The sequence below is a fragment of the Antechinus flavipes genome, chromosome 4 (assembly GCF_016432865.1).
Source record: "Antechinus flavipes isolate AdamAnt ecotype Samford, QLD, Australia chromosome 4, AdamAnt_v2, whole genome shotgun sequence".
NCBI lineage: Eukaryota > Metazoa > Chordata > Mammalia > Dasyuromorphia > Dasyuridae > Antechinus > Antechinus flavipes.
In genome coordinates, this window is record NC_067401.1 from 248396817 (window position 1) to 248424808 (window position 27992).

Consider the following 27992-nt stretch of genomic DNA (forward strand, 5'->3'; position numbering starts at 1 on the left):
AAAAGTCAAGAGAGAAAACATTACTGGCAAAGGAGAAGTAAGCCAGAGCAGAATGTATGTAAAGAGGAGCAGCAAGTAGATTAGTTTGGTCGGAATATGGAAAAGATATAAAAAATCAGTCTGGAAAAATAAATTAGATCCAGCATGTGAAGGGCATTTATATGTCAAAGGATGGAGGTACTAGGCAGCCACACTGAAGCTCCTTGTGTAAGGGAGTGACTCATTGGGCCTAGTCCCTTATCATTTTGGCAAGTTTGTGGAGAACGGATTGGAGAAGAAAAAGATTGGTAGGATACATGGAGACCAGTGAGGAAGTTATTGCAATAGTTTAAGCAAGAGGATTCATAGGATCACAGATTGAGAGCTGAAAGGAGGGCTGGGCAAGAAACAGTTCTAACCAGGCTTTCAAGTCCCAGGCTTGAGCTAGTTATTTAATAGATTGTTTAGACTTAACAAGTGTTAAAAGAATGCAGATTTTTTTTTACTAACATACTCCTGGCTCAAAGGGACCTCAGAAGTCATATAATCCAACTCCTTTTCTAAGATGAAATTTGTTAAGGAAGCAAGGGCCCAAGACGGTGCTAAGGTTTGTAAAACGGTCCGGGACCTCCGACTTCAAACGTCCCTCCTCCCATCCACTGTGCTATAATAACAGCCATCACAATGTGATGCACGCTAGCACGCAACAGAAGAGGCTCCAGGGGAGAGGCCCATTGGGGTCGAAGGATGACAAGAAACGTGTCAGTCCGGTTCTCCTCAGTCCCGTACACGTTCTTGCCCGGGCTGTAGCTGCTCAAGATGCAGCGAAAGCGGCACGGGAAGCGCTCGCCCGCGCAGGGCCTGCAAAAGAGAGAAAGGTCTTCCCGTCATTCCCTGCGCGATAGCGAAGGCTCTAAGGACACGCGTCGTCAGTCGATCGCGTCCACTTTTTCCTCCCAGGACACCGTAGGTCGCGGTTGCCATGGGGACCTAAAGTCAGCTCCCATGCCTTGGCCGCCGGCTACCCTGTCTCGGGTATTTGCTGAACTGGCTCCGCTAAATGAGAGAGGCCGGGATGGCTTCTCGGGCGCCGCTGGAGAGTCGCTGCCGAACCTCAGCAACCACTTGCCTCTATGCACGTCCTCGGCACCGGCAACACCCCAGAATCCGACCCGCGAGGTGCATGTAAGCGGCTCGGCGGAGATGTCGTGCGGCCCCGACCGGGCCCTGGTTACAATGAAAGTTAGCAGCACCAAAAACTCGGCGGCTGAGGCCAAGAACAGTGTGGGCCGCCGCCTAGACTACATCACGCAGAATCTGCAAAAGCCGGACATCCAGGTGAGAGCGACCGTTCAGATGGCGAGGGGCTCTCGGGGCCCCCTTCCTGGGGTTGGGCGGACCCCTTGTGGAAGAGATGGCGGGAAGCGGAGTGAGTCCGCAAACACCTAGAGGGAGTAAGGAGAAGGCTCTTAACTCTTTGCCGGTCTGGTGACGTCTGAGTCCTCTCTATAAATTATATCGCTAAAAGTGTATAAAATAAAATCTATATCTTTACAAAGGAAACCAGTTACAACGAAATGGGTCTTTTAGAGTTCATATGATTAAGAAATCTATATTCTAAATATAAATGAAAGGAGTGGGACGCTGTTTTTGCTTATTTAAAATTTTTGCTTTGTACTTCTCAATGTTAAACACACAGTGAAGCCTAAGTAAGCTTTTAAATTTCGAAAAGTTGCTGGCTGTTGCGAAAACCTTTCAGCCTTTTAGTTCAGCTCCTGTCTACATCGGCAGGAGAACAATGCGGTGGAACAGTGGAGTTCTCCATAGGACTATGGATCCCGATACCCTTCCTCAGGAAATAAAAAATAAAAATAATGTACTTTCTAGGAAGTAGTGTGTTTGCTAGGAACCAAGGATTGACCACATTGAGAGTATCCGTTTTCATGTTTCTCTTGGGTATTCCCAATGCTCCTTAAACATAGTCTAATCAAGTTAAAATTTGCTTCTATATTGCTTTAAGATTAATTAATTAATCCTGTATTAAGATTAAGACTATCCAAATAGTCCACCACCACTTATTTTTTTCCCAGTACTAAATCCAGTAATGAATTTTTAGCCACAGATTTTGAAGTCAGGCCAAGCCGTGTAGTGTTTTGGAAAGAGTAATGGGCATTGATACAATCAGTTTTCCTTTACCATTAGATAAATCACTTTAACTTGGTCCTCAGTTTCCTCCTGTGTAGTGAGATTTATTAGATGACTCCAGAAGGACCTTCCCATTACAAATCTTCGATCCAATATTGCAGGTGTCCTTAACCTGGGATCTAGGAACCTGATGAATTGACAGATAGATTTCTGTATTTATTTTATTAATTTCACATTATTTTGAGATATCCTTATAGACTTCACCAGATTGCCAAAGAAAGATTAAGAATTCCTGATCAGTAGATAGCTTTCTAGTTCAAAATTTCTTTTTTGCCATCAATTCTTATTCATATGTTCTGTTCAATGATGGGTATTTGTCACAGAATTAGGAACGCTTTACTTAAACCAATGATGAGCAAAGATTTGAATTTTGAAGTCCAATACATTTGTAATTTAAAAGTCTTTTGACATTTGTTCAAAAGATAATTGTAGAAAGTAAATTAATAATACATTTTTAAAAGGTTTTACAATGTTATATATGTGTTAAGTACAGGTTAAGTTAAAATAGTCTATAAAATAGCCAAGAAAATAACTTATTGAAAAAAAAAGTTAACAACTATAAACTCTCTTACAATCTGGTTCAGATGTTTAAAAAGCCACTGATATATAGAGTTTGCATAAATAAATATATTGAGAACATGAGGAGTTATCCTCTTTTAGCATATGAAAGAATTCACTTAGTTTGTAACCTGCTTTAATTGTACTGAAATTCAGTATTCAGGGCAAGTAAAATGAAATCATAATCTCCCAATTATCTGTGCTAATGAAAGAAAGCAGTCATGTGGATAATTCAAAGCAGTAGATAATCCAAAAAGTTACTTATACTTTGGAATGAATTATACAAAGTTTTCAAAGTCATGGGGCACTTTTAAACTTTAATCATTTCAATTGTGACTGTTTTTGCAAATGACATTTAAAAGAAAATGTGCCTAACATATAGGGCAACTATATTGCAAGCACAGCTGTATACAATATATTCTAACTTCATGTTATGTGACAGAAAACTGTTAGAGTACATTTAACAAAACTGAAGTTCTTATCAGTGGGGGAGAGGGGATTCTGTTAACCTTTATATATGCCTTTTAAAGTTTGCTTATAGTATTTATTGTCACTATGCTTTAAAAAAAAAAAGAAAGAAAGAAAGAAAGAAAGACAGCTTGTTTAGCTGAGGATCCTGGCTGATTATATCATGACATTCAGAAAATATGAGAGAGTTGTTGCAAAATATCACTATTACAATTGGTAGAAGTCCAAAACAGATTGGTACTTGATGTATTTGAAACACTTTCCTGCCTTTCCCCCTGCCCCCAATTCAAAATAAATGGCATTTGGCTGCAAAATAAATAACATCATGATAGATACTGAGTAAAAACATTATTTAAATAAAACACAGAAGCTATATAGTAAAACTTAAAAGCCAGAATGCATTTTTGCCTAAATGGGCACATTTAGTAGAAAAGTTTATAATAATAAATATGTAAAAGTGTGACTTACTGCAATCATATATGAATTCATCATTCAGGACAAACCTAACAGATTTTTAAACCAGATTATAAAATTTAGAACTGAACAGGACTTAAAAAACCATTTAGTCTAACCCTATCATATTACCAGATGGGGGAACTGGTGGCAGTAAAAGTTGCTCAGTCTTTGTAGCAGGGCTGAAACTAGGACAAGGTCTCCTGATTCCAAGTTCAGGGATTTTTCTACTAAACAACTTAATAACCTATTAATCTAAGGACATAAAGGCCTGTGTGTTTAAAAACAAAACAAAACAAAAAAAGACCTAGCCCATAGAACAAAAAGAAACTGGCAACTTATAGCTAAAGTCCGCAGCTTCTTGATAGAGGACATGGGACTTTTAAACTAACTAGTTTCATAGTTTTAAAAGCTGGAAAATACTTTAAAAAGGTATCAAGTCCAAGCCCCTCATTTTATTATTGAAAAATTGAGTCCCACAAAGGTTCACATAGAATCAGACATCTAGAGCTAGAAGAAGCTCCAGGGGCTCTTTAGCCCATTTTATAGATATTCATTCTATAGATGAGGAAACTAACAGCCTTCTTTCAAGGTTACATAGATAATAAGTATCAGAACTGGGATTTTATCCCAAGCTGTACTACCTCTTACTAAATCATTTTGCTTAGTTACAAATAGAGGAAGTAATTAATACCCTCCTGTGATAGTTGGTTAAGCAAGGTTCCCTGAGTATTCACGCCTAGTTTAACTGAGCCTTCCAATTAAAGTAATGTGCCTCAATAGTACCTCCTTTGTGTATTATCTGTATTACTTATCTCTGCTTAGTAGATTGCAAAATCCTGGACAGTGAGAACTCTGTTATTTAATTTCTATTTCCTCAAACCCACCAGCTTAGTAAATTGAATATAGTAAGAGTTCAGCTCATTCATTCTTTCTACAACCATCTGGATCCCTCAACCAGCACATGAGGCTCCTCTGTAGGCCTCAGGACACCATCAGTGCAGTCCTAGGTAAACAGTCAGGGCCTACAGCCATTAGCACAAAAAAGCCTGAGAACAATACTCTTTCCACCCTAGAAGCACAGCTCAAATTTAAGAGATTGGCAAAGGACCAAAAAAAAGGAGTCCCCCCAAAAAGGATCTGACCATAGAAAGTTATTACAGTGAAAAAGATCAAGACAAAAACTCACAAGAGGACAACAAAGTCAAAACACCTAAAGAAAAATGGGAAGTAGTCTCATAGAGGACAAATAGGAGGGAAAATAGTTTGAAAGGAAATACACAGGTAATAATCACAACTGTGAATATTAATGGGATGAACTCTGTCATAAATCTGAAGCAGATAGCAGACTGAAAAACCAGAATTATACAATATGTTGTTTGCAAGAAACATGTGAAGCAGAGAGAGACACACAGAATAAAGGTAAGGGGCTGGAGCAGAATCTATTATGCTTCAGCTGAAGTAAAAAAGACAGAGATAACAATTCTGATCTCAGACAAAAAAGCAAAAGCAAAAATAAGCCTAATTTAAAAAGATAAGAAAGGAAACTACGTCTTCTAAAAGGTACCATAGACAGTGAAGTAATATCAGTATCAAACATATCCACCAAGTAGTATAGCATCCAAATTCTTAAAGAAGAAATTAAGTGAATTACAGGTTTATGACCAAAAAAGAAATACATAGCATTACAAAATATAAAATAGATAATTTTGATTATATTAAATTAAAAAGCTTTTGAACAAACCCAATGCAGTTAAAATTACAAGGAAAACAGGAGCGGGGAAATAATCTTTACGTTAAGTATCCCTGATAAAGGTTTCATTTCTCAAATATATAGAGAACTAAGGCAAGTTTATAAGACTACAAAGCACTCCCCAATTGATAAATGATCAAAGGATATGAATAGGCAATTTTCAGGTGAAAAAATCAAATCTATCTATAGACATATGAAGGAGGTGCTTGAAATCACTTTTGATTAGAGAAGTGCAAATCAAAAGAATCATTTCATACCTATCAGATTGGCTAATATGATAAAAAAGATAAAATGATAAATGTTAGAGAGGATATGGGAAAATTGAGACACTAATGGACTTTTGGTGAAGTTATGAACTGATCTAACTATTTTGGAAAGCAATTTGGAGGTAGGCCCAAAGGATTATAAAACCATGCATAGCCTTTTATCCAGCAATACCATTACTAGGCTAGTTTTCCAAAGAGATCATTAAAAAAGATATAGGACCTATGTGTACAAAAATATTTATGGCAGCCCTCATTGTGGTGGCAAAATATTGGAAAGTGAAGGAGGGGTCCATCAATTGGGGAGGTTATATGATCTGTGGTATATGAATGTAATGAAATACTATTATGCATTAAAAAGTGATGAAAGGCAGATTTCAGAAAAACCTGGAAAGACTTAAAACTAATTGGTGCAAAGGAAAATGAGCAGAACCAGGAAAATGTAATTGTATACAGTCTCAACAACATTGTGTGATGATCAGCTATAAATGACATAGCTCTTTTCAGCAACATGATGATCCAAACAAGTACAAAGAATTCAGGAAGGAAAGCACTATTCACATCCCTATAAAGAACTGTTGGACTCTGAATGCAGATCAAAGCATACATTTTTTTTTTTTACCTACTTTATTCTTATTCATGGTTTGTTTGTTTTTCCCCTCACAATTTCTTCTTTCACAACTGTAACTAATATGGAAATACTTTACATGATGGCACATATATAACTTATATAAAATTGCTTACCATTTTAAGAAGGGGGAGGGAAGGAGAAAATTTTGGAACTCAGAATCTTATAAAAATGAATGCTAAAAGTTGCCTTCTTATGCAATTGAGAAAGAAAATGAAATATTTAAGTGAGGGAGAGAAAAATAAATAATGAGCAGTATACTCTCAGAAAAACTCGGAAAGACACGAATTGATGTAAAGTGAAATAAGCAGAACCAGAATATTGTACACAGCAGTATTGTACAATTATAATTGTAAATTACTTAGTTATTGTTGAAATGAAATGACCCTAGATAATTCTGAAGGACTTAAGATGAATAATACTGTCCATCTCCACAGAAAGAACTAATAGAATGTAAGTGCATATCAAAGCATACATTTTCTTTATTTTTCTTTTTTTTTGGGGGGGGGTCTGTATTTTCTTTCCCTAGATGAATAACCTGGAGCTATGTTTTACATATGTATAATGTATTTAAAAATTACTTTCTTTTTTTTTAATTTTTATTTAATAATTACTTTATATTGACACTCGTTTCTGTTCCAATTTTTTTCCCTCCCTCCCTCCACCCCCTCCCCTAGATGGCAAGCAGTCCTTTATATGTTGGATATGTTGCAGTATATCCTAGATACAATATATGTTTGCAGAACCGAACAGTTCTCTTGTTGCATAGGGAGAATTGGATTCAGAAGGTATAAATAAACCGGGAAGAAAAACAAAAATGCAGATAGTTCACATTCGTTTCCCAGTGTTCTTTCTTTGGGTGTAGCTGCTTAAAAATTACTTTCTTTCTCAATGAGGGGGAAAGAGAGACTTTGGAGTTCAAATTCTTAGAAGAACAAATGTAAAAGATTGTTTTTACAAGTAATTGGGGGGGAGAATAAAATATTAAAGAAAAAAACAAAATGGGGTTATGAAAAGTAGGGCATAACTGAATAACAAACATATATGTGTGTGTGTGTGTGTGTGTCTGTGTGCACATACATGCACATGCCCCAAGAAGCTTTTCATTCTTCTGGGTGATAGAACCAGAAGTAAATAAAAGACAATTTTAAGTAGAGGACAAACACTAAAAACTAGGGAGAAAAAGCTAAGGATCCTGAAAGATGGATATAAGGAGGGACAGGCATGCCTTTGCTAAGGCATGAAATTAGAGGAAGGTGTGAAGTTTGGAGAAAAGCTAATAGGACAGTTTGGCGAGGATCTTAAGAGTATATAAAGAGAAGCATTGTGAAGGACATCTTAAGAAGAAGCATATTTTGAAGGGCTTTAAATGATGATTTGTAAATTTGTATTTTATCCTAAAGGCTATAGGCTAAAATCGCTGAAAATTCTTAGGGAGCATAGTGACTTGAATAGCCTGATGCTTTAGGAAGATATATTTGGCAGTTATATAAAATATGGATTATAAAGGATAGAGACTAGAAGTTGAGATACCAGTTCTGATTAAAAACATATTTTATTAAGCAAATAATAAGCAAAACACATTTCTTTCAGTACTTAGAGAAGCAATTTTAATAGCAGCCTTAATAATGAATCTTGGAAGGCAACACCAGTAGCAGTAGCAGTTATAAATTTGTTTTGAGAGTGGAAAAATTAAGTTTATTTGGTAAGTAGTGGGACTTAGGTGATGGGGATAACATGGAAGGGGTAGGGAAGAGGACTGATGATTTGTAGTTTCTGTGGTATAGTGATAGGGACACTAAGAGCAACATCAGTTCTTATAGCAATAAAAGGGCATAAATGGCCATTTTCACTTAGGATCTTCTTAATTAGGAATTGCTTTCAATAACAATCATTCCCTGATTTATTTTTCAGAGAAGTAGATATCCCTTCTTCTTCCCTCTTAGGGAGAGTCATCCCTTATAACTTCATAATACATCAGCTCTTCAAAGAATCAAAGAGGGTTCCTTTTCATATCTCTCCTTTGGAGCCAAGCTCCTAATTTCACAGCTTTTAACTTTATGTGGTTTGTAGTTTTGGTTCTTTGTATATACAGTGTCTTGCCTTACTTGAATCCTCAGCATTCAACATAGTAGCTAGAACATTTTTTTTTATTTAGTAATTTTTCTATAAGTCTTAACTCTTCATGACCCCATTTAGAGTTTTCTTGGCAAAGATACTGGAGTTACAGATGCTGAAACTAGGGCAAATAGGGCTTTAGTGACTTGCTCAGGCTCACACAGCTAGGAAATGTCTAAGACCTGATTTGAACTAAGATGAATATCTCAGACTCCACAGTATCCGTTGTATGATCTTGCTGCCCACCTGCATAATCATCATTTAATTGTATATTGACTTTACTCACTTTGCATCAGTTCATATAAGTCATCCCACACTTCTCTATATTCATCCTACTATTTCTTACAGCCCAGTAATATTCCCTTACATTCATATACTACAACTTGGTTAGCCTTTTCCATTTGATGGATGTCTACTTTGTTACTAGTTCTTTATTGCAATTTGTTGTTATAAATATTTTGGTGTTTGGGAAGCCTTCCTCTTTTACTATTGACCTTCTTTTGGGTAGAGTAGGAGAAGGCAAGGCAGGTATATGCCAACTGTGGGATCTCTGGATCAAAGATATGAACAGCTTAGTCACTTTCTTCAGATGGTTCCAAATTGCTTTCCAGAAGGGTCGCATCAATTCACAGACTATTGATATACCTGTCTTTCTGGAACTCTTCCAGTATAAAGGATAACTAAGTGGCACAATGGCTAGAGGATTGGGCCTGGAGTTAGGAAGACCTGGATTCACCTCTGGCTTTAGACACTAACTTTGTAACCCTGGGCAAGTCACTTTACCTCTGTTTGTCTCAGTTTCTTTAACTGTAAAATGAGGACAATAACAAGCGCCCACTTCTCAGGGTTGTTGTATCAAATAATAATAATAGTATTTGTAAAGCATGCTATACAGTAACTGGCATGTATTGTAGTAAGTGCCATATAAAGGCTTATTTCCCTTTACCCTCTCCCCCAGTATTGACTATTTTCATTTTTTTATTTCTTCTTTTCTGGTTATTACGTAAAATCTCTTAGAGTTGTTTTGCATATCTCATTATTAATGATGTGGAACATTCTTTCATATGGTGGTTTTAAAGTTTTCAATTCTTTTGAGAACTATTTGTTCACATTCTTTGACTGCTTACCCTATTAAGGAAATCACTTTCAGTCTTAGATATTTCTGTTGCCTCTGTTTGTGATATCATTTCCTTAGGATGGATGGATATTAGACTAGGGAATGTTACCCATTCCCTAAGAAAGGACCAGCTTCAGAATTTACTTTTGCTTAATTTTTTTTTTTACTTATTAGCAGTGATTCTGTAATGTCAAAACAAGATATAATGTACACTACCAGTGAACTTTTGAAGCATCTATTGTCTAAATCACACATTTGCCATTTAGAACATAGTATCTTGCAGTTTTATCTGTATGTATGTGTGTGTGTATTCATATATATATATATATATATATATATATACACACACAAACTATACATTATATGTATTTATATTTATATATACAATATTACATATGTGTGTGTATTTTTCTGTCTGCTTCTAGATAAGTCTTTATAAGTCAAAAGCACTAATGTTACATGCTCTTATATTTCCAATTGTTTTTCACAATGCCTACACTTAGTAGCATCTCAATGGATATTTGTTGATGATGTAGCTATTTGGTTTTAATGTAGGATTACAATTCCAAATTATTTACTATTATTATTGTCTACCTAAAAAACTAGAAGAGAGATTGGGGCGGGGGGGGGGGAGGTTTAAAACATGTGAGTAGACATCAAAAGTAAAGGACATCTTAAGGTATTACAAAAAAATTTTGTTTCTGGGGCTCTTATGATTAAAATGATTGCTTTGCAGGAAAAAAAAATTATATGAACAGCAGGCTCAAGAACTGAAATTAAAAAAAACTTCTTTGATCTTAAACTTATTCTGATTAAAATTAAATGGATAACTCCTCTTGAAAACTTAAAACTATAAAAAGAGGAAAAAATTGCTTTTAACTAGGACATTTGAGTCAAAGCATTTAGTAAATGGGTCATGGGTATTAATATTATTTCCAGTACTCTGCCTATAAATTATTTTTTAACTATTAGATTTTCAGCCTATCAATATATTTGAGGCATACAGTTTAATCAAATAGGAGAAAATCTAGATGTTATTTTGCAATTCCAAAGCCACAAGATGGCAGTGTTTTTAAATACATAAAGCTATTAAGAATTGGGAGTGTTTCAAATAAGACTGATCTTTATTCAGTATTTCAATTAATATATCACGATTATATTATGCTAAAATTTTTGTTCATTCAACAAAAATTAATTAAGATGTAATTAATTTTCAAAATCTGCTAAAGATAAAGAAATCTCTATCACTTCTCCATAGCTATACTGCCCAAAAAAAATTTTAGACAACAATATAAGGAAGCTGAAAATTTCCAAATATTTAACTTTAAGTAGTCATATAAAAAATAACTTTCACATCAGTTAAGTAACATTAAAAAGTAAGTGACAGAGGCACAATGGTTGCTACGGTAGAAAAAGTAAACTTAAACTATGTAGGCCTGTGCTTTTTACTTTCTAAAGAAAAGTGTACCTGTGGCTTTTCCTTTTTTTTTTTTTTTTTTTTGGACATATAATAGGTTTTAGGGCAGGCAACTAAAGAAGGGAAGGCATTTGAAAATAAGAAGAAACAAATTAAAATGACAGTTCTAAAAATGGCTATATTTTAACATAGTATTAAAATATTGTACAATACTAAATGTTTAAAAAATTAAGAAAATTGTTTTGTGAAGTGTACAATGAAAAAAAAAGTAAAACAATCTGCTATTCCCAAGGATTTCTTTTATCAGATAAACTTTTGGTCCTCACACCCTTTGATATCCTCCTAGTAGTTTTTGTTATTTATCTGTATTCCAAAAAATATCACATCCAAAATTATATGGTAAGCTCTTGACATATTTTTTAATTTTGTCCTATGTAGTTAGTTTCTCATTTACAACTTTTCCACCAATGTATAGTAAATGTTTTTTCTATAAAGGAATGCTAATATGAAAAAAATTAAACAAGAGGTTACAACTGTATTTTACAAATACAAAAAGCAACTAAATGTTATCTTTTTGAAGACATTGCTAACTTGATATTCACGTAAAATATAATATAGATCTTTTGACTCTTTTGGTGCCTTTAGTTGGCAATATTTTTTTTCATTTTTATTTCTTATGTATGTGTATGAAATATAGTAAACGTGTAAGGTGGCTTAGGATCTGGACAAAATAAGGCAAAGGGAAGTTTATACCAATGGTAGTTCTAAACTACCATCAGATTCAAACCTTCCCAGTTGCTCTACTGCTAAAATGTCTTTAATATGAAATCCCCATGCATTAAAATGGGAGCTCCTTGAGAGTAAAGACTGCCTCAGTTTTTCCTGTTTGTATTCTCTTCACTTTGAACAGTGCTTGGCCATAGTGTTTATTGAGAACTTTTTCATTCATTTATAAATATAAGAGATGTCATTGGTTCCATGAGATAGTTGTTACCTAAGCAAATTAGCAATTTAATCACAGAAAAAAAGCTGAGATGACCTAATTTGTTCATTTAATTTTAGTTAATCTTCAATTCAGTTCAGTAGTTTAATTATAGTTGGTGCCTGAAGAACTATGTTGACTTCTTTTTATACAAGGAAGAAAAAACTGATTGCCCCAGCCACTTATTTCTTTTTTTTTTTTTCCTAGCCACTGTTTTTTTTCAAAACAATACCGGCAGTACAGGCATTTTCCTACCACATTCTAACTAAAACCCAATATAATCCATTCTGGAGGGTGATTCTCACTATTGTATGTTCCTGTGGATTCTTTCAACCCTCTGAATGGCTACACTTGCCATTTTCCATCTGTCAGAAAATGGTTATTTTTAAGGCCCTGTGAAGATTCCACCGTCTCTCCTATGTTAAGAGTGTTGAATTCAAAATTTGGTTGGCCATTAATTTTGTCTCATTTAATATCTTATTTACACAGTGCTTAAAGGTTCACAAAATGCTTTCCTCACAAAAAAACCTTGTGAGATAAATATAACTTGAATTTATATAATGCTTTCTAGTTTATAAAGTACCTTTGATTCTTATAATAGCTCTGGGAATTAAATAAGGCTGATAGTGTCTTCATTTTACAGATGAACAAACAGACTCGAGTGTAATTGACTTGGATAAAGTCATATAGTTGGGAAGTCAGATCACAGCCTTAGAACTAGAAGGGATCTTAGATGATAGTTAGCATAAACTCATTTGATTGATGAAGAAATAGATTCAAAGAAGTTAGATTGCCCAAAGTCACATCATAAGATGCAGAAGAGAGCTGGAGTTGAAACCCAAGTGCTTTTGATTCTAAATCTTTTACTCTGTACTATACTGACACATATTGTTTATTGTAATAGATTGATTACTGACTTGAAGTCAAGACTGCCAGGCTGTAAATATTTAATTGAGTACTTATTATGTAGCAGGAACTGTGCTATGCTCTGGGAATTTTGCGGTTATTCAGTCATGTCCAGCTCTTTGTGACCCATTTTTGGTTTTCTTGGCAAAGATATTAAAATGATTGACATTTCCTTTTTTGGGGAAAGGGGGTAGCCGTGAGAGGGGTAGTTGTTTTTGTTTTTATTTTTAACTTAAATACAAAATGAGAAATGGAAGAAAAAGAGAGACCATACTATGTTTTTCTTCTGGCATCTGTTTTTTCTGAAGGTGGATAGCATCTTTCTTCATAACTCTGAGTCTTTCCATGTTTTTTTTTTTTAAATCAACCAATTCATTTCCTGTACCCCAGCAATATTCCAACCCAATTACATCCTATCTGAGAGATTGTCTATGAAAGTTTTTCCTCAATTTTCTGCCTTCTATTCTTGCCTACATTAATTTAAAATAATCAAAATTATTCTTTTTAGACTTCAGCCATGCTTTCACATCATGATATAATTTAAGGATTGATTCAGGTGAATCTGCTTCCTTTACATCTTTTTTACTGTGATTTTTTTTTTTAAGTTCCTGACTCTTTGTTCTTCCAAATAATTTTTAAAATTATTTTTCTTATAGTAAAATAATTTTTAGTAATTTAATTAGGATGACATTGAATAGATTAGTTAGATAAAATTGTTATTTTTTAAATTATGTTGGCTTTATCCATGAACAATAAATATTATTTAAATTATATAGATGTGTTTATATAAAAATGTTTTATATTTATGTTCATATAGTTCCTGTATCTGTTTTGGCAGGTATATACTCAAATACTTTATACTGTTTAGGCATTTAAATGATCTAAAATAATACTGAATAATAACACTTACACATACTGTATTTTTCTATTTTTTTCAGTTTTGACTAAATCTATTTTAATTTTAACTTTGGCTGAGAAAATGGTTACTATCTTAGCTTTTTTCATATACTAATTCTACTCGTTTTTTATTTTTATCTTTGTGTGCAGCTCTCATTTTTATAATGTTTTCTTAAAACAGCATATTGTTGAATCAGATTTTTAATCTGCTTTCCATTTCTGTTTTATGGATAAATTCATACCATTCTAAGCTATTGTTAGTTACTAGTATTTTCTCTTCCTTTTTTTTCACTATCCTATTTATTATATTTCTCCTTATTCCATTGGCATACTTCTACTCTTGCCATTCTGTCCCATAACCTATCCACTCTTCTAAAAGATCTTTTATCCTTTTCCTCTACTTTATCCTCTTGTCCTTTTATTTCTTTCTGAATTTGGAAGATTTTAAAATCTGCATGTGTGTGTGTTGTTCCTTCTTTAACCCATTCCCAATAAGAGTAAGATTCCAGTGTTATTCATCTTCCACCCCACTAAACTCTTCTGTATCATATTTTCCCTTTATACATATTTTGTATGAGATAATTACTTCTTTTTAACTCTACATAATTTTTTTAAGAATTATCCCATCATACTTTGCTCAACCCACATCTTTTCTTATTGATTCCTTTATAATTGATTAATAATGTTTATCTTATATTTCTCTTTGGTGTCAAATTTTCCCTTAAGTTTTGGGGTTTTGTTACAAAAACTTGAAAGTTGTCCAATTTTCAAAATTTAGGATTATAATTAATTTTGTCGGGTAAGTGACCCTTGTTTATAACTCTTGTTCTTTCCTTCTGTTGAATGTGGTATTGCAAGGCCTACAATTCAACCTACTAGTTACGAGATCTTATGTAATCCTTATTGTAGTTACATGATGTTTAAGTTGTGGTGGTGTTTTTTTCTTGTTGCTTCTAATATTTTTCCCTTAGCCCAGAAGCTTTAAAACTTGACTATAGTATTCCTCTTAAAAGTTTTCCTTCTGGAATTTCTTTGAGGTATGGTAATCAGTGGATTTTTTCTATTTCTATTTTGTCATCTTCTAGAATTTTAGAGAAATCTTTGATGATAATTTCTTATTAAGATTTTTTTAAAACATAATTTTAAGGTAGTCCAACTATTTTTACATTACTTCTCTTCCATTTATTCTCTAGATAGGTTGTTTTTCTGATGAGATGTTTCACTTTCTGTTCTATTTTTTTCATCCTTTTGATTTTGTTTGACTATTTCTTGATGTCTTAGAATGCATTAGCTTCCCCTTGCCCAATTCTGGTTTTCAATGAATTGTTTTCTTCCTTAGGTTTTTGAATTCTCTATTTCTAGTTCATTGATTTTTCATAATTTTCTTGAATTGCTATTTTTTTCTAATATTCCCTTTATCTCTCTTAACTTGATTTTTAAAGTTCTTTTTAAATTCTTCCAAGAATTTTTTTGTGCTTGGCACCATTTAACATTTTTCATTGAAAAAGGATGCCTTTTTAAAACTTCATTAACTTTCTTGATTTTGAACACAACTCTATTGTGTCTGAGAGCATTTTTCCCCACCCCCAGAGCAAGAGAAGGCTGCGTCCAAAGTATTTCCTCCTTTTCCAGTTTTCATATACTCTCACTTCACTAATAGCAAGTCAATGATGGATGATACTGATTAAGAATTACACTAGGAATTTTAGCCTTTTTCAAGTAGTTTGCAAGTATAATTCATTGAATCTGTGACTTAATTAATATGGGTATTCCCACTAACAATGTTGATCACAATCCATTCAAACCTTCCTGTCTTGTAACATTTTTTATTATGTCTTTATATAGATTCACACAAAGACTTCGTTCACCTAAGTTTTAGTGGGTTTTTCTCTCATTTTCCTGACATTGAGCAGTCATCAGCTTTCCCTTTCTACATGGCTAGCTCATATGTTTTCTGTTCAAATCTTTTTCAGATGATATCCCTTACACTGTTTCTTTTATATACTTGTTTGTAATATGTTGCAAGTTGTTCGCATCCACCAAGCATATCTCCTCAATCTTTAACATAGTTACTTAGAGGTTATTCTATTCCTCAATTTTTATTGTGCCATTGAAAGAGCATTAGTATATATCTTTTATTTCAGAGAGAAACTTAGGGACATTAAAAGAATTGTACAGTTCCTCTAGAAATGGTCCAGACCATGTTCCTCATAGTGTTGATTCAGGGTTCAGTTTACTGAATATTTGTAGTGCCCGTGCAATATGTATGTATTTTTGCACAAGCTATATGAGTTGCCCATCCAATTGCATAGCATAGCCTGGACGAGAGGTATTCTTCATTCACTTATTTTTTTTCTGTTAAGCTGTCTTGAGAAATTATGTGTTTTAATTTAAGAGGCTTTGAAGTGTTCCAGAACTTAATGCAATCAGCACAATGTAATTCACAATTGGTAGGCCACATCATCAAGAGGGAATATTCAAGTTGTATTTTGCACTAGAAAATATCTTCCATAACAACACTTTTGGCAAACATATATCTCTCTCTATTATGCTTCATTTGATATGAATTGTTGATGTTAATAATCAGAGAGTTATTAAACAAGTTCTGTTGCATTTTTCCAGATCTACATTGTATGATTCTGACATTTGGATTGGAGCCAATATTGGAAGAGAGTCTTTAATTCAGCTTTCTTTAATTTTGCTTTTCTTTCTACTCTTGCTGTTTCATAAAATGATATTTCTCATAATCTTCCAATTGCCTTTCTTCATAAGATTTTACAGATGAATGCTGCCCTTAGCTGCTATATTTCTATACTTGGCAAACAGGTCAAATGCTTGTTGGCCAAGATGGTTGGATGCTTTTGGTCTCCTTATTATAGCAGTTAATTACTTCATTCACACTTATTTAGAAAGTGGTTATGATAGGTGCTGAAGTCTGTTTCTTCATCCATTTCGTATTTTTGGCATCAACAATTTGTTTAAATGGGACAGATTAGAATTGTTTTAATTGCCCATCACATCTTTTTCTCATTTTTATTTTTTGAATTTATTTTAATATTCTAATAAGTCAGAAATCTGACTATAGTCTGTTTTCCATATCAATAATGCCATTGATTATATTTTAACAATTTCATTTTTATAATGTTATTTGATACTTTGTCATCTAGTGATCTATAGCTATAACTACTTCTAGTGATTCTATAGTTGTATCTATTATACTTCTTATCTAATGATTTAATGTTCTTTTCTAAAAGAAAATATTCATGGTTTATAAGCACAATACTTTTGTGTAGTTTGTAGATCTTTGAGCTCTTATTTCTTGCTCCTAAATCATTTTCAAATGTGGGTTGTTTTGTTGTTTTACATCTTCCTATATACCTACCTTTGCATGAAAAGTACTATGTAGATGTTGATTTCATTTGGAGAATCTCACAAAGAATGGTAGTAAATATCATTGGCAGAGATATAGTTATAGCACAGGTATTCACATTTTCTTGCAGAAGCTCAAACCCTTTTCTCCGTATTTCTGAAGACAAGATAGAAACCACTTGAATTTCTGTTTACTAGTCTGATACTTTAAAATGAAATACTGCTTTCTGTATGATATGAGGGATACCAAAATAGTCACTTTCCTAAAGAAACTTAAGAATATCTTTGGAGAAGACTCCAGTTAGAGAATGGTATAAAACAGTAAAAAATTAAGTTATTGTGTGTAGTGCAAAACATAACTATTAGAGAGTTTTTACAGAAAGAAAAAATAAATGTTCTGTAAGAGAAAAAAGCCTTCATGGTTAGATTTGAGCAGACATTGAAGAGTTAATAAGAATAGAGTAGGCATAAGAAGAAAATTCACTAAGAGGAATTTAATAGCATGAACAAAAAGGAAGGAACTCAAGAGAGGACAATATATCCCCTCCCTCCTCCAAAAAAAGAGCCTGCCCTAAATATAAGTTGTGTATATTAAGAAGTAATAGAAAATAAAATAGCTATATTTGGTCCTGGTTTCAGAAAATACAGTTGGTTGGGCATGCTGAAGAAGAGTGGAGATAGCTATATTTCAAGTGCTTCTAAAAATATTAAATATAATAACTACCATTTTGTCAGAGACTGTAAGTACCATTTAAAAAGATTAAAAGTGTAATTGAAGGTAAGTCTCTTTAAGGAGGGTTGGAGTGTCTTGGGCAGATCACACTGTGTAGAGTTCTTTCCCTCTACTTAACATTTTTAAATAAATGAAATCTGGTTAGAATGAATAGTTTTGGCAGCCTTAATGAATAAGAAGTTTGAATTAGAGCCCCTTCCAACTTAAAAACTGTATAAACCAAATTGAGTGCAAACATAAGAAATGATAGTGCTCATTTAGGAGAAGCAGTGGAGGACAATGTCAAAAAAGGGCAGCAGATATTCTTAGGGAGAAGCAAAGAGGAAGAAAAGAAAAGATCTTAGTTATTTCTCTCCCCTTTCCACAGCTGTATAGTTTCCCAAAGAACAGGGATCCAGAATACTTTTGGAGGATATCATTAAACTGCTATGCCCATCTGCTATGCCATATATACTTCAAACAATATAAGATATGAAAAATTTAGCAAAAAACAAAGGGTGATTTTTGTTGTTCTAGAAAAAAGGTTCACTGGAGGTTTACTTTTCTTAAAAACTAGATTTCACTGCATTTAAAAACTTTTTCACTAGATAAAATTTCTTGGGCATACATTATATTTGTAAATGTTTCTATGTAGTGTGAAACACCTATGTCAGATAGGTAGTTATATGACTGTATTTGACTATTACTTTTTTAAAGTATTTTTTTTTAAAGCTAAGTAGAATATCCTCCTTATCTTAGGTCTTTGATATTCTACATTCCTGCTTTTTAAATAAGTTATCTAAAGTTCAGGTTTCTGTTTTATTTCAGAGGAATAGCATACAATAGTTAAACTTTTACTTTGTTTTATTGGCTTTAAGAATTTTACTGTTCTGCTTTCTGTTTCAGGCAGAAAATATAACTGTGACAAAGGATTTTAGTAGAATAGAAAATGCTTATCACATGGAAGCAGAGGTATGTATTTATCACATCAAATAATTGAAAACAGCATGACTTTGTGGGGACAGTTTTGTCATTTATTCTTATCCTCAAACCTAATTTATACAGGAGAAAAGTTATGTATGATGTTGAGAAAAGATCATTTTTCTCTAAATCATTTGTGATTTAGTATATTTAAAAATTTAAAGGAAATGTAATGAGATTTATTGGAGGAAAAAGTTTTTTGAAGTGAAATCAAAAATGTTAGAGAGGATTGGAGGGAAGCAGTTGATTTCCATCCAACACTTTATGTAGCAGTATTTTTTCCTAGGGAGTGAAAACAACACAAAAGAAATTTATTTTATCCAAAAAGATAGTAAAACTAATGTTGTTTGTGAAAGATTAGAGCACTCTTCAATAATCTTTTATTTCATAGTATAATTTCATTGTCCCATGATAAGTTAGAAATCCCTCAAGAGAAAGAACCTTAGTAAAAAGCAGAATAGAATGAAAATTTTTTCACTACTTTCAATTAATGTTAGACTTTAGTTCTCAGAACTTTTTCCATTTTTTTCGACACATTAAAACATTTATATGTCTAAGGCCATAGGAACAGAAACTGTTTTCTAATCATAGTTAAAATGCAGTACCTTTCCCCCTCCTCCTCTTCCTCCTTTCCCTCCTCTTCCTCTAGTGACAGCTTCTAATACATTGATGATGAAATTCACTTAATATACAAATTAGTATATTGTCTGTGCTTCTCCCTCTGGTTATAGGAAACATGCTGCCTTGACTCTATAGGCAGGAAATCAAAGATTTTAGACCTAGAAGAAAAATGATGTGCTTCTCCTACAGGCATATAAGGTGCAAGTATTGCTATTTTACATGGGAAGTTATTGAACCCTGAAAGAGTTAAGTGAATTAATCCAAGATTAGACAATAAATAAGTGGTAGATAGGAAATAAAGCTTTTAGAATAAAGATGGATGGTTTAAAAAGTTGCAAGACATGAAACTGTTTTGAATCACTGAGAATTGATATGATGATTCTTATATGAGAACTGTCCCTTTCCCTGCATTGAAGTATTCTTTCCTTAATCAGGACACATTTTAAGAGATTTATTTCAAATACTGTGTTGTGTTTACACTTGATCTTTTTTTAAAACTACAAAGATTTTTCATAGTATTTATGAATATGAATGATTATATGAGTGCCTTGAAGAAGCAAGGTCACAAGATTATAGACTCAGAGGCCATCTAATCCAGTCATTTCATTTTTTTAAATAAGGAAACTGGAACCTAAGTGATAAGATGATAGTCAACTTTAGAGGAAGAATTTGATCTCGGATCCTCTGGCTGCAAGAAGCATTGCTTTTTCCATTATACCAAAAGAGCATTGTATTTTAGAGTCTATAGACTCCTAGATTTAATATCTTTGCGACCTTCAGAAAGTTGCATGAGTCCACTGGACTTCTATTTCCTCATTTGCAAAATTAGGAAATTAGATTAGACAACATCAAAAGATCTTTCCAATTCTAGATCCTTGATCATTTCTTTCTGTTCCCATTTCATGCCATTAAAATTACCAATGATGATCTAATCAGTTTTCCTGCCTAATCTTTCTCTCTCCAATTCATTCTTCATATGACACCTTATCTTTTTTCTCCAAATTATGTCACTAGGTAGTGGAGAATCATGTGATATTGAATTCTTTAGTCTGTTATACAAGGCCCTCCACAGTGTAATTAAAATTTCAGTTTCTAGTTTTTCTTAGTGTTTTCCTGCATGAATATTCTGGCCTAACTAGGTCAGTCACTTCACTATCCCCTCATGCTTTTTCTGTTCTCCAACATTTCATTCATGTCTTTCTTTTATTCATTCCCTACTGAAAGCATAAATTTTCTCTACAAAATTTCCCAAAACCTTAAGCCATCTTTTAAGACTTCTTAGAGTTCTGCCTAAAGTGGTCCCATTCTGCTTAAAGGTTAAAAAAGATGAAAGATCTTTATAAAAGCATATTAAAAATAATTGTGAAATTTTTATTTAGAGGTTTAGCAATGCATGGGAAAAATATAAAAGAGTAGCTTGAAAAAACAGGGTCAAGGAAAATTTGTTTTTGTTTTAGAGCTAGGAGAGATCTGAGCATGTTGTAGGAAATAAGGAAAGAGTATCAATAGGATCAAGAGGCAGTAAATTATTGGGCAAGCTTTCAAAAGATATGGAAAGGGGGGGGGAGGGGAGCAATAGTTGAGGGGTAGCTTTGGCAAGGAGATGGACTAGCTTATCCTCCACAATTTAAGTAAAAAATTTAAACAAAAAAAGAAATAATTAATGAAGATGTGGATATTGTTTTGAGGTATAGGGAAGAGAAGATGAAGAAGCTTATATTGACCAATGTGCCTATCTTTAAAAATTGGTGGGGTTTTTTTCCTATCTGCTTATAATTAAATTACTTTCTGCCTTATAAAGTTTTCTATAAGGGATAGAACCAAGGGTTTTCAGTCTGGGTCTGTGAACTTGGTTTTGCTGTTTGTTTTTGTTCTTGATTTTTAAAAATATTTTAATAGCTGTTTTAGTGTTGGATAATACTTTTTCTTTATAATCTTTGTATTTTATTTTATGCATTTCACATTATTCCAAGAAAATGTCTATAAGTTTCACCAGACTTCTAAAGGAGTCCATAGTACCAAAATTGGTTAAGCTAAGAATCCCTGACATAGAAAGTTCAAAAAGAATGCATTCAATCTTTTTGAAATATAAATGTTTGTTAGATATAGCACATATATTACTAAACTAAACACTTCTTTTGGTTTTAGAAGGGTGCTTGAAGGAAAAACAGCAGAAACAGCAACATCCACCCTGAGTATATTGGTCGTCCTGCTGCCAATATCAAAATAACCACTTTTTTTGCCTGATAAGGATAACATAAAAAACAAGAAACCTTTCCCCAGTTGCTACTGAATCAATATTAAAATTCAGCTTTTCTTTTACAATATGTGGCATCTTTGACCACAGTGATAGTGACAGGAAATATAATGATATCTTTAAAAATTGACAGTTTTTTAAAAACTGATTAGGACTTTGGTAGGTACAAGTGTCAAATTAAAAATATTTGGGATGTATATAAAGATCAATACTGGGACTTCTGAGTGATTTTTTTTTTTTACTTTGTTTTTTCCTTAATTACCAGATTCATTGTCAGATCATTGCAAACTTTTAGCTAAAGTCAATAATGAAAAAGGTTCATTTTTTGTGTGAATAGAAAGCAATTTCTCACATTGGGCCTGATCCTACTAGTTTTAAGGGAATGAATTATCTTTTAGAAGTAGGCTAACTCTTTTGGGCTCCTGATGATAAAGTGGCAAAATTATTTTCTTTATTGCAAACTGCTTTGGAGATTTCACAATGCCTTTAGCCTTCTCACATAGAAACCCAGAACATCATGAATGTTTAAAGCAACTTCAGTGAATTTGGGAAAAGGGGTATAGGTGTGATTTTTGTTTTGACTTTTAGTGGGAATATGTGTTGAAATCAAATTATTTTGAAAGTTTTTATCTTCGTTAGCTAGGTCAGTCTCCTTCATTTATTAAGATTACATTTTAAAAATAATAATTGCATATGCATCCTAGGGATATCTACATAAGTAGAGAGATTTAAGATAGGATATATTCTCAAATGGATGGACTTAGATGGTTTAATCATTCATCTTTATAGTATCAAAGGGAACCACATGACTCCTTTAAATCTGTTCCAGGCATAAGAGATTGTTAAAAAAAATTTTTAAAGAAATTTAGAGTTTTGTGGCATATGCCTTTCATTTTCTTAGTTGACAATAGCTGATTCACCATTAAGACAGAATGTTTTTTTGAAGTATTTTTTGGTGGTCCATTGGGTAGCACACAGTTGCCAGACAGCTGACCCACAGCTAGAATTAGGTGATGACTAAAAAATAGAGAGCAATTACCAGGTATAATAGCATATAAATTGACCATTTAGGCTTTTTAAATGATCCCAAGTTAAATTCAATTTATATGCCATTTGTGCAGTCAGCTATGTCCCTTAAAGAAAAAGCCACTAGTGTATTTGAGGGAGATTGCCTAACTACTACCTACTGCCTACAACTACAGAAAAGGCCAAAGTAAGGAGATCTTTCTATATAGGACAGACTTGGGAAATAATTTTAAAAGTTATTTTATGAAACCAGTTAAACTTGCATTTATAACTGTTGAGACATAACAGATCTCTAAATAGCTTAGTAGTTATTTCCTTCCTCTAAATACTTTAATTTCTTTGCAGAAGAATTTAATTTGATCTTATGTTCTATGCCAACTTGTCTCCTGCAATATGTGATAACTTAATCATTCAAAATTAAATTTGAGGTTTTGACTTCTATTGGCACCATGAAATCCTAGCCAAATGAGATAACTGGCCATAGATTATAATTATAGCAAATATTTTAATAATTATTAAAATTTAGGTAATCAAAGACATTCCCCTAATTAGAAGTCTTACAGGTATATTTTTGGGATCAGGAATAGTAAAAGGAAGAAGATGATTGTGTTATGAGAAAAATATCTTTTTTTAAAATTCATATGGTAGCTAACTACAGCTATAATATAGCTACCACAACACAGAAATTTTATAGAGGTAAAAATCTAGGTTTTATTATGCTTACGCACAGGTACAGAGAGTAAAAAAATAACTCTTAAACAATGATTAGGATTCTAGTAAGGCTTCTTACAGACAAAAATACATCAGTGGCAGAGAAATAATATTTTTATTGTTGTTATTATTTTTCTCATACATTCTTTTGGGTTATAAAAATGATTCATAATCCCATGTGTCTTTCGATGTCAGAAAATTTGAACAATTTGGTTAAGCAGAGTCATAATCTCATATGTGTTTAAGAGTCATATGTTCAGCATGTAGTCATTAAAGTTATTAAAGATAAGCTTACTCCAAGGAAATTAATATAGGGTACCAAGAATTGGAGCTTAAACTATATCTATAGATGAAGGGAAAAATAAGGAGTGGTTAAATAGGAGGAAACCTTTGAATGCAGTTCCACAGAATTCAACTTAATGCAATAAACATCTATTTAATACCTAGTTTGTTCCAGATGCTGTACTAAGATGGGTTATAGTTACTGTACTGAACAATTTAAATTCTACTAAAGGGAAAAAATTTTAAGAAAAGTTTTGCCAGTGTCAAATAATTCTTGGAGGGTAAGAAATATAAAAACTGAGAAAATTCTTTTGGGTTTCAGTAGATTACTAGTGGCCAAAAAAAGTTTCAGTGAAAAGTTAAAGATAAAATCCAAATGTTAAATTAAGGGAGAAGGGAAATTAAGAGATGGGGAAACGGGAGGAGAAAAGGTTATAATAAGGAAATGGAGGCAGCCAAAGTAAGCCACATTTTTAAATTAGCCCTTAAAAATAATAAATAATAATAAATAGTATAGTATTTATCTGGAATGACTGGTCTATTAAAGAGCAAGGGATAGCTAGATGGTGCATTGGATACACCAACCCTAAAGTCACGAGAATCTGAATTCACATTCGGCCCCAAATATTTGACATTTACTAGTTGTGTGTCCCTGGGCAAGACACTTAACCATGATTGACTTGGCAAAAAAAAAAAAAAAAAAAAAGTACAAGTGATTAAATTTGGGAAATCATCCTCAGCTTGAAATTTAAAGACATAGAGTTTTGTTACTGCAGCAAAACAGACCTTGATGTCACTGTGAGAATACAAAGTGTTATTGAAAGCATCATTCTTATAACAATTTTAGAATGCATGAGGAATTTTGCTCCTTGAGGAGGATACATGATGTTTTTCCCAATATAGTTAATAGCTGTGTTGTTCAAAGTACAAATTGGTTTCTGAATTAAAAGAAGAGGTGAAGGGAATATTTCGAATTGTCAGAGAAAATTAAGTGTTTCTTAGAATAGAAAAAAATCTATTTTTATGTATTCTCTTGTTCCTCATGATTCCATAAAATCATGAAAATCAAGGGATTAAAACCTCAAAGTCTGCTTCAGCAATACCCTTTCCCTAAACTTTCCATATCATCAAAGGTATGGATATCCAAAAAGATACCATGTACATGAAAGAGGTCACATAAAAGAACATTATGTTCTTTTCTATAAATAAAATGATAGATTTTTCAAGTATGCTCAGGCTAAACAGTGGAACTGAAAACACAGAGACATTAGCCAAGAAAAACAGTTTCATTCTTGCTGTACTGACTCAAAAACTTCAGCAAATAATCCCAAAGTTTTAGATGTAATTGTAGATGTAATTTAGATGTCTTGTAATTGAATATATCCTGATCAATAAGTCTCCTAAAATTCATGGTCATACTTACAGAGCTTATGATTGAATCAACCCATATATAATTTTCCTTGCTATATTGAGACACTACTTAGTGGGAGGGGGAAATTATCCTAAACCAGAAGAGGAGAATGCTAAAAAGAAAAAGATATCCCAAAAGCAATTGTGGAATAAACATGACATTAATGTGTGAATAAAATGAAATGAAGACTAAAAAAAGAATGAAAGAGGTATTTTTTTAAAGCACCTGATGAGGAATAGAAGAATTCTAATTTACAGATAGTGTCTAAGGGTAGATAAAGAAAGAGAAGAACTCCAATCAGAAGAAAGAAGACTGCAGAACATTTGGAGCTAATAGTTAAAAGACTCTCCTTTTAGAAGAGGGAACTCTACTATCTCAGGAGGAAACTGCTTCTTACACTCTGAGAGAAATGATTATTAATAACCATTGATTTGAGTATATCTAAGAGTTCCTCTTTTTCTAAAGTCCTCATTTCAAAATTGTTTCTGAAGGACATTACTGATAAGATTGAATTAATTTTCTCCTCAAATTTGATCAGACACCACCCAAACTTACAAGGAATTTGACCTAAAATGGAGAAGCCCATTGTGCAACACACAGATTTTATTGGGGGTAAATTCTTTAATTATATTGCCTAAGTACCTAGGGTAGTTGAAGTAAAGAAGAAGAGAAAGATATGGAAGATTTCCAAAGTAAGTCAACAGGACTTGGCAATGATTGTCTAGAAAGGATGAATGAGAGAGAATACTGAAAGATAAATCTAAGGTGATGAAAAGATGTTGTTACTGTTAATAGATATAGAAGTGTTAAGAGGAGGAGAAAATCTTGAGGGAAATGGAATTAATCTAACTTTGTACATGTTGAGTTTTAGGTGCTGATATGACATTCAAAGGGGGCAAATAGCAGTTAAAAATATGAGAAACATAGGCAGAAATTTACAGTAAGTTGGAAATATGGACTTGAAGCTCAGAAGAGAGGTAGTGATGTAAATTTGAGAAACATATGCCTAGAAGTAATGATTCAAAATTTGGTTGACATTTTCAAAAGAGAAACTACACAGATAGAAGTGAATCCATGTGAGTTTCCCCCATGGATTTTTCTTGGGCCCCATCTCTTTTCCTCCTTTATCACTTCATTTAGTGATTTCATCAATTCCTCTGGTTTCAGTTATCATGTTACGCAGATGATTCTTAAATGTATTTGTCCAGCCCTAACCTCCCTGTCTCCAGTCTTCAAATACCCATTAGAAATTTCAAACTGGATGACCCATGGACAAATTAAACACATATCAAGTTCAAATGTTAACTACTCATTCCTCCCAAAACCTTCCCTGCTTTACATATGTCCTATTATTGTCAGGAGCACCACCACTATCCTAGTCACTCAGACGTATAACATAAGTGCCTCCTTCCTCTTTTCTAGAATGAGATGCTCCTTCTCCTCACTCACTGTTTTCTCTGGATTCCCCCATACTTGGAGTGATCCCCTTTCTAGTCTTCACCTCCTAGCTTCTCTAGCACACCTCTTATGAGCCTTTCCAAGTTCATATCAAAAAGGTAGACTATACTTTCCACTGACATTGTTCCCAATTTATTGTAAATAGATATATATTTGTACATCATTGTTTATTTGAATATAATCTTCCTGATTAGATTGAACTTATTAAGAACAGGAACTGATTTTTTGCCTTTCTTTGTGCCCCTAGCATTTAGCACAATGCCTACTATATAGATGTTTAATAAATGCAAGTTGACTACTAAATTATAATTTGTCAGATTATGCTTTTCTTTTGTACTATTTCCTATTTCAAATTGATGTCTTACTGTTTTATTGTTCCTCTGTATACTCAGAGGAATCTGAAACAATACAATTCATGAAAAAATAATTTTAACTTATTTTCCTTTACAGGTCTGCATTACATTTACCGAATTCGGAAAAATGCAGGATGTTTGTAACCTTCTTGTTGAAAAACTAGATAATTCTGTTATCATCAGTCCTCCTCAATTTTACCATACATCAGGAGCTATTGAGAATCTTAGGTAAGTTAAACAAAATTGTTAAATAAAGTTTTCTGTTTTATTATTAAATTGTCAATAATGTTATTGTGTTTTTTATTCCCAAGACGTCAAGTGTGTCTCTGTGCTGTTGGGAATGCATGGCGAAAAGCTCAAGAAGTATGTCAGCTTGTTGGTCAATCACTTGGAAAACCTTTATTAATCAAAGAAGAGGAAACGAAAGAATGGGAAGGTCAAATAGACAATCAGCAGTTATCTGACCTAGCGGGTTCGCTAAGTATACAACAGAAAATCCAAACTGCAACTATATTTGCTTCTTCCAGGGTATTTTTAAACTTTGAGGTTAAGAAAAAGGAAAAGAAAAAAAAATGATTTAAAATTCTTTATAACCAAGCATTTTTTGTTTTTGTATCTTTATATCTAATTGCCCAAAACTATGATTAAATTTGTATAATTTTTACAGTTTTTAATATTAAGATTAATATTTATGTAGAATTCCATATTTTATCTCAGTAAAAAAAAGGACCCCCACAATATAAACTCTTATCTTAATCATTTTCAGTTTTTGCTTTCAATTCCCATTTTCCCCACATTCTTCTTGCATTGTCATTCTTTTTATATTTTTCTATTTTTGTGATCATGAGAACAGAATTTGGGGTTAGAGTACTTGCATTATTAGGTAAATTTTTTCTAACTGAATTTTTAAAAAAAGGAATGGCTAGGCATTACATTGATTTTCATGAATACATGTCTGTAGAGTGCTTTCTATCCATTTTTATTGTGTTTGGATTGTTTTGGATTTTTTTAGTTTTACACCATGTTCAGTGGATGCATTAAACATTAATGCAATATTATCATAATCT

The 27992-nt window shown here is 33.0% G+C and overlaps 1 protein-coding gene across 2 annotated transcripts; it reads left to right on the forward strand.

Annotated features, from left to right (window-relative positions):
* Positions 1-415: 415 nt before the first annotated feature.
* IRAK1BP1 (interleukin 1 receptor associated kinase 1 binding protein 1) lies at positions 416-27989 on the forward strand. 2 transcript variants are annotated; one of them, XM_051997298.1, is made up of 4 exons: positions 417-1317; positions 18732-18797; positions 27023-27153; positions 27237-27989. In XM_051997298.1, the coding sequence occupies exons 1-4, from the start codon at positions 799-801 to the stop codon at positions 27499-27501; spliced, it is 981 nt and encodes a 326-aa protein (XP_051853258.1). In that variant the 5' UTR covers positions 417-798; the 3' UTR covers positions 27502-27989. The 2 variants fall into 2 exon arrangements, with proteins under 2 accessions (XP_051853259.1, XP_051853258.1); XM_051997299.1 differs by lacking the exon at positions 18732-18797 and having other exon boundaries at positions 416-1317.
* Positions 27990-27992: the final 3 nt, after the last annotated feature.